Raw genomic sequence first — 8,182 nt, 5'->3', positions numbered from 1 at the left:
ATATTTAATGGTGATATTTGAGGATGACACTTCAGCTTCTCTACTCAATGAAGGTTGTCACATTGTTGCAAAAACGGCTCCTTCACTTGGTAACATTTTACTCCCCTCTTTTGTTACCAGCACCAATTTATTGGATCAGACATAGTTTGGTTTTTTTTTGTTTTTTTTTAAATGAGGATTAAATAAAGGTAAAACTTGTACTCACCCAATTTTATAATGTGAGCATATCCCATCCATTCATTCAATCTTAAAGGGAACCTGACAGCAGATTTGGTGACTATAAGCTCCGGCCACCACTAGTGAGCTCTTATATACAGCATTCTAAAAACTTGAAAGATCCCTTAGGGGTACTTGCTTGTAATCATTTTTAAGGACCTTCCACCTGCCTCTAACTATGTCAATAGTACCAATGTGCTGTAATAACCAGAACTATAATATAGAAAACCATGAGAAAAAAGGGCAATAATAACGGCAAGAGGGAAAAATAGACAATTCATCAAAATTACATGTACATAATCACCAAGTGAAAAAGGGAGAGCCACTAAGAAAAACACTGCACAGGGGATCCCTATAGGGACCCCTATAGAGCAGTAGCTCACTCTATGGGGTCCCCTGTGTAGTGTGTTTTTCTTAGGGCTCTCCCTTTTTCACTCGGTCATTATGTATATGTGTCACGCTTCCCGGGCCCCAACGCCATCTCCCACTCACCGCTCCGGTCCCTGTTCTCTCAGCCCGCGACTGCACAGCCCGCTCCTTCTCCTCTGCGTCCCCCATGCTCCCTGCTCTCCGCTCCCGGCGTTCCTCTGCGACCCAGGACAAACACACGGGCTCCCCTGCATCCTCTGCACCGCTTCCTGCACTGGTCTCTGGCACTCGGGCATCGCGCATGCGAATTAGGACACGCGCGCGGTCATTGACCTCTTAAAGGGCCAGTGTCCGGAAACAGGATATTGCTTAAATCAGGTGTAGGGTATATACGGATCTTCCGGCCATGGGGGCGTTGCCTGTTTGTCGAGTTCTGCAAGCTAGGGGTCCAGGTCCCCATGTGCTGTGCATGTGCTAACTTTGTCTCTTCTATAGAGTCTGCTCTGCCTCCGTAACCGGCTCCTGAATCCGGGAGGTGCTCCGGTGTCCGTCGGCGGGGAATCCCACCACCGTACATCAGCCTGTGCCCGTCTGTGATACCTGACTTCACCCGGCTGCCTCACCGTCACACCCAGCTAACCCGGATCCCGCCTGAGCATCCTAACCGGCACCCGTACCGGACTCCAGTAATTGTCTCCAAGAACTCTGTTGCTCCAAAGACTCCATTCTACCCATTCCTTGAAGGATGCTACCCCGGTCCCGCTAGTACTCCAGCTACCGTGTACCTAGGCCCTCTGGTGGGGTGACTGGACAGTTCCTGTATAGGGGTTAGCTCCAGGTTGCTTCACTGGGGGAGTCCGGTGTACGGCCCAGAGAATCCACCATCACCCGGACCTAACAATATGTGATTTTGATGACTTGTCTATTTTTCCCTCTTGCTGTGAGATATGTATGAATAAATTATTTTCTATTTTTACAATGAGGTAGTTACTGGTATATATTTCATGTTTTCTATTTTGGCCTTGACTATTATTGCCCTTTTTTCTCTCAGGTTTTTTTAAAGTATGTGCTATTGGGTATAGTTTTTTGCCAATTGTTAATATGGTCTTTTTATCTGTTCTAATCCGGTTTTCTCAGAACTATAAAATGTTGACATTATTTCTCATGAGTAATTAATAATATAAAAAACTCAAACAATGTACCAGTAAGGCATTTCTTTCTTCCTCCCGCCCTCCAAAAACAGATTGAAAATTAACCAAAATGTCTGCTGTATCCAAAAATAATACCAATGAAAAGTGAATGCAAGTTATCACCACATTACATGCTCCCTATGCTCTGAAGCAGGTGATTGTAAAATACCTATCCATGGAGATACAAAATAAATCTACTAATACAGTACATGATAGTGAATGGTCCAGTTTATTACTGGTAAAAATAATCTTAGGTTCCTCTGTACCACTAGTGGTGTGAGCTCCACCAAGGGCAGAGGACGATACGTTGCCAATTTCGTGTTGTGTTTATCCATCGACACTCAGGAGAGGAAAAACCCCCTGTGGGGGAAACCTCTAGGGAACCATGGCCTAAGGATAAGTGCCCTTCCCTGGGGGCACGAGGCAACATGTCATCCAGAAATGCTGGTCCGTGGTCATATTACTGACTCCTGGTAGGATTTTCATGGTCTCCAGCTTCTTCTATTATTCAGACACTGCAGATGCAGCAACAACCCCTAGCCCTGATTATGGCAGGGCAGAGGAGTGGATATGGCTACACTGTATGTCACGGCCCTCAGGATACTTCTAGTACTGGTGGAATAGGAACCGGTGAACAGCAGTTCTCATAGCTGTTCACTTCCAGCGTTTTATCCTTCTCCAGATCCCATGGAAGACGTCCTTCACAATACTGCCAAATGTCCTGGAGGGAGAGATAATAGGTTAGAAATGATTCTTATATCCCAATAAGACACATGAAATGGGGCTGTCCTGAGGGGAAACCACCTGTAGACTAAAAGCAAATGGATTCCACACTAGACCCTGTTGACAGATCCATAAAGTTATGAAGGGGCCTATGAAACCCCCCTATCCCCATCCCATTTACACTGACTCACCTGCGATGGGGTTTTGCCGGTTTTGGTATCGGTTTTATGACCTTCCATCCATCACTTGCAAACGTAAATCCACAGAAGAGTTTTTGATCTTCTTCAGCTATTGGTGGTTTAATGGCTTTGGTGAAGGACGGGACATGTTTCATTTTATATAATGTCATCACTTCTCGCTGCGAAGAGAAGATACAAGAACCAGTGTTCCTAAAGAAGAAACACAAACAGAAATGTGCTGCTGCCACTATATTCTCTGGGTCATTTACTTACAGAGGGTAGCTGGAATGGTGGACACGCTCTGGCTTCCTCTATATCTGTCCATTTGATCTTCTTAAAGAATGGATGATCTCTTATGTTGTCCACAAATTTCTGCCGACTATCTGGGTCCTTATCCAAGAGCTGGGAACATATAATAAAGAAGATTATTCAGTCTCCAGTCGTCCTCCATTTTAATTGTGTATTTCATTATATATATCCGCTGTATTACTGAGATGTGTCTTTATACTCACCCCCTTAATAATGGCTTTGAGTTGGGGATCCATTTTCTTTGGGAAGGCGGGATCATCATTGATTATTGCTTTAATGGTGGTCTCATCAAATTCACCTTCATAGAATGGATGGCTGCCAGTAGCCATCTCGTATATCACCACACCAGCAGAGAACCAGTCCACTGCTGTGTTGTAGGGCTTCTCTAGAAAAATCTGTGAAGACATGAAAACGACAATAAGAACATTGTTCAGACAGCAGAAGACATGGAGATGTCCAGCCTTGTACACAGTGATCACTCAGGAACATGTAGATGTTTCCTCACCTCAGGAGCCCTGTATATATAGGTTCCAACCAAATCTGAAGTCTTTGTATCGCCAAAGATGTTCATCACTGCAGTACCGAAATCAGCAATCTTCAAGTGACCGGTTCTGTCCAGTAAAATGTTGTCTGGTTTTAGGTCTCTGGTAAAGGAAAGAATTTATAAAATGTGATAATTGTTATATTAGCTAGGCTGATTATGTATTATGGCCTGAAATATCAAGTGTCTACAGGGGGCATGAGGATGAGGGTATAGAAGTGTTTATACCATGTCTACACAGAAGACGTGCTGCAACCTACCTGTGTATGATGCCTCTGGAGTGGAGAAACTGCAGCCCACAGATCAGCTCAGCTACAATAAATCTAATGAGCAAATAAGATAAAGCAAACAACATCCATCATTTCAACCACTAAACTACGAGACTAATAATGACATAAAGACGGATTGTTCCTGACAACCATCATGTTCATCTAATATATCCATGTTCTGTCTTACCTGGTGGCTGAAATGGGAAGTGGGGCATTGAGTGTCAGGTAGTCTCTAAGGTCTCCTCCACTGAGATATTCCATGACGTAGAACACGTAGTCCTATGATAAAACAGAGAAGATAATAGGTGTTACTGGTATAGTCTAGATATGGGGCACTGGTGTTAATGCTATAATACATGTAATACTATGGTAGTGACCTAGAAGAACATTGCACACAGATGGCCATATAGACAGACATTTATAGAATATATAGCAGACTCAGAGCCAGGGGCTTAACGATAGCGGTCGCAGAGATCACGACTGTGACCGGGCGCGGCAGGTTTAGGGGCCCTGCGCCCACCTTGCAAAGAAAGAAGCAGCCGGCTCCTCTCTGTGAGAGAGGAGCTGCACTGTAACAGCAGACGACGCAGCCTCTATGGGCCCCGGAGTCAGGGGGGCCCAGTGCCAGCACCCTTGTCCATCATTGCGCAAAGTAATGATGAAGGATGGAGCGGACTATTGGGGTGCATTATAATACAATGAGGCCTATGGGGTGCATTAAATGGTATGGGGGCTGCATAATATAATATGAAGGATTTTGGGGGTGTATTATAAAACATGAAGGACTTTGGGGTAAATGAAATGGTATGGGGGCTGTATAATATAATATAAAGGAGACCTTATACATTAACTATGGGGGTGCATTAAACAGTATGTGGGCTGCATAATAGAATATGAAGGACTAAGGGGGCTGCATTATAATATATGAAGGGTTATGTGGGACCCATGATTCTATATGGAAGGCTATGTGGGAGCCATTATAGTATTTGGAGGTCCATTATAGTATTTGGAAAGTTATATATGAGGGAGAACAAGGATAAAAGCATAGGATAGGAAAGATTTGTGCTGAGGGAAAGAGGCTCTTTCCCTCAGCACCTAGATTTTCCATGCTCTGCTATACATCTTTCCCGCAGCACCCAGCTTTGCCATGCTCTTATATCATGGGAAAGCTGGGTGCTGAGGGAAAGTTGTATATCAGAGCATGTAATACTATGATAGTGACCTAGAAGAACTTTGTACACAGATGGCCATATAGATCTGGCATTGATAGAATATATAGAAGACGCAGAGCTATTAGATCATCAGCCTCTTACCTGGGACTGGAAGGTGGAAAAGGCCCGAGTAATAAATGGACTCTTCCTAGTCATCTCCAGGACCTGTCGCTCTATCAGTACGTCGTCTCTTGAGTCCTCAATTAGGAGCCTCTTCTTCACCATCTTCACTGCCACTTTTTGTTTGCAGGTATTATGTGTGGCCAACATGACCTGGAGGATACAGAGCATTAGAACTGGAGGAAAAGCCCATCCTGCCGTGAGACATGATGAGAAGATGTGAAGCTGTGATGTTCCTAGAGTCATATTACTGCTCCACATCACACACATGAGGAAAACGTCACCACATTTCCTAATACTTACTTTACCAAATCCACCCTCTCCAATTATTTTATGGAAGGTGAAGCTCTCCAGCCCAGTCACAATGATGGGAGATTCAGCTGGAGTTGACCCTGATGGAGAAAAGAAAAGTAAGATGTATTATTCCAATATAATGCTAATGTGGCCTCCTATAGAAATTACAACATGGGGTATAACAATATTACGGGGGTATCAAAGAGAAAAGGCACAAACATCATAATAAGGGGGGTAATCTAAAGGTTCGTAATCCTGTCAATTACTACATTGGGGGCTATTGGCTCTTGGGGTCTTAAATCTGCACTCACTTGCCAGCTGCTTAGTGTCAGCTTTGGGGGACACGCTGGATCCATCATCAGCTTTGTCCACCATCACTTCTCCCCTTTTCCTCTTGTTCTCGATACACTCCTGTATCGGGCTTCCAGGTCTTTTTGAAGACTTCATAATGCTTTGGTTGGTGCCATCTTTTTCACCCTCTGATGATTCTATTTTTCTTTTTTTTGGCACCTCATCTATGCTCTCTCCCTTTCTTTTCCTCAAACTCTCCATATTCAGCTCTATAGATGAAATTCTGGGCTGAGGAAGGTCCTGTCCACCTCTAGAGCGCTCCCGGATGGCGCCTGGAACTGCTCCTCCAACAGGCCTTCTAGTAATCGGTATTATATTTTATATAAAACCAAAATTTTCTAAGCGCAAGTAAAAATCGCCTTCACTCACTAAGTGATGAAAACAAATGGACGATATCCAGGCAGCAGCGACATTCTGATGATTGTTCTATGACATCACACATTGTGACATCATCACATTCTAAAAGGTCACATGACATCCCAAAGGGACTAAAGTCAAAGGTCAAGTGACATCACAGAGAGACCAGTGACTTGAGCCTGGCTGTGAGGTTTGTGTTCTTCAACAGTTATTAAGTCTTTATTATTTATCAGTTTCCATTTGAGCCCATAAAACACAAAAAAAAAACTTTTCCAAGCAAAAAAAATGAATTTAAATTAATATTGTTTTTTTTTTTTTACATTTTTTTACACGATTCATCACTCAGCTTGAATAATGCAATGTAAATAGTATAAAGATTAATAGGAGGGTAATAAAAGCACTGCTGAGTGTGACAGACAGGAAAAAATATCATCATAAGAAGATATTAAAAGAATATGGGTGACGCGTTTCAGTGTGGGACAGATGTCTTCATCAGGCCAGGCTTTTATGTTAGTAGTTCAACAAACAGAGTTTAAATGGACAAAAATGAGGGAATAGTTATACACGGACGTCATTGAGTTTAAAGTTGCCTTTCTGAGAAATCCCCTGTTGATTTATTGCGTGTTACTTGGTGTGCTGTGGCATTCCTCCTGTTGTCTGAATATTTCCTCCCTGCTCTTTAGGCTGCTTTCACACCTCCGGTTTTAGCAGAGCAGGCCAATCCGGCTCTAAAACCTTTGTAACGGATGCGGCGACAAAACCGCATCCTTTGCATACGTTTTTTACATGCGGCCCGTCCGTTTTTTGCCGCTTGTGACAGGCTACTGAGCATGCGCAGTGGAAAAAAACGCATGCGGCGACCGGATGCGGTGTTTGTCGCATCGCGCTGCATCTGGCGTCTATAAGCATGCATTGGAAAAAGCGCCGCATCGGCCGGATGCGGCGCGATGCGTTTTTTTTTGCCGGACAAAAAAACGTGCCAGGAAACGTTCCATCTGGCCGCTGCATAGGCTAAATATGCCGCATGCGGCAAAAAACGGACCGAACGCAAGGCCATGCGGCACAATCCAGCACTAATGAAAGTCTATGTGGAAAAAACGCAACCGGCGGCAAAAAAAAATGGTTGCGTTTTTTCTGCAAAGAGCCGAATTGTGCTGCACAGCTAAAACCGGATGTGTGAAAGCAGCCTTAGTTTCTTCCTTATCATTTGTTGTCTGATAACTCTGTGTGCGCGTGCTGTGTGATAGTATTTTGGTTTCCCCTGTTTGTCTATCACTGTTGGTGTTAACGCATTCCTGTCCCGGCCCTCTGGGATAGGGAGGGGGGATTAGATCAGGGCTGGTCAGGAGCAGGATCAGGCTGGTGGCGCAGACATCCTCACCTACAGAGGTAACTCAGAGATATGGGATAGCCAAGGCCCCCCTAGTCTGAGGACCAGTCTAGGAGCCCCGGTCCTCACTTTCCCCTGATCACCGTGACAAGAACATCTCGGGGAATGGCAATATTCTTTGTCACAACCTTAGTGCAATGTACACTGGTTTACATTAGGGTTTCTAAAGACATGCTTGAACATATGTCTCATAAAAAATGGTCAGAGGTTTATACCTGGATAAGTTGTGATGTCTTGTCACTTTACACCTCCATTCCCTTACATATTGCCATTGAAGCTTTAAAATGTCATTATTTCATCATTTCCTCATTATTTTATAACATTACATCATTCAGATTTCTTTTTTTCTCATGACTCATAGTTTTTTTGTATTGATGAAGTATTTTATTTTACAGCATAAGGATCCAAGTTCTCCCCTTCTTTGGCCAGTTTGGTGATATTCTATTTGAAGCATTGTGTTCTATACTCTGTCCCCAATCCTTTTGTCTCAAATTTGGTGTGGTATGGCAGATTCATGGACGATATACTCTTCATCTGGAGAGGTGTAGTGATGAGCGAGTACTAAAAAGCTCGGGTGCTCGAAGCTCGGGCCGAGCCTCCCAAGATACTCGTGTACTCGGCCCGAGCAACGAGCCCAATGTTATCCTATGGGAGACCCGAGTA

At 43.9% G+C, this 8,182-nt stretch overlaps 1 protein-coding gene across 1 annotated transcript; it reads right to left on the bottom strand.

The window, feature by feature from the left end:
- Nucleotides 1-2,028: 2,028 nt before the first annotated feature.
- Nucleotides 2,029-6,091, bottom strand: LOC142301832 (protein kinase C delta type-like). Its single transcript, XM_075342864.1, has 10 exons — nucleotides 5,733-6,091; nucleotides 5,431-5,519; nucleotides 5,110-5,280; nucleotides 3,984-4,075; nucleotides 3,788-3,850; nucleotides 3,492-3,630; nucleotides 3,190-3,381; nucleotides 2,951-3,079; nucleotides 2,690-2,856; nucleotides 2,029-2,496 (listed from the first exon to the last, which is right to left on the bottom strand). The coding sequence occupies exons 1-10, from the start codon at nucleotides 5,971-5,973 to the stop codon at nucleotides 2,430-2,432; spliced, it is 1,350 nt and encodes a 449-aa protein (XP_075198979.1). The 5' UTR covers nucleotides 5,974-6,091; the 3' UTR covers nucleotides 2,029-2,429.
- Between the last annotated feature and the right edge of the window lie 2,091 nt (nucleotides 6,092-8,182).

This window comes from Anomaloglossus baeobatrachus, chromosome 4, assembly GCF_048569485.1.
Source record: "Anomaloglossus baeobatrachus isolate aAnoBae1 chromosome 4, aAnoBae1.hap1, whole genome shotgun sequence".
Lineage (NCBI taxonomy): Eukaryota > Metazoa > Chordata > Amphibia > Anura > Aromobatidae > Anomaloglossus > Anomaloglossus baeobatrachus.
Note: the sequence above shows the minus strand (reverse complement) of the source record. Positions and strands in the feature narration are given on the sequence as shown.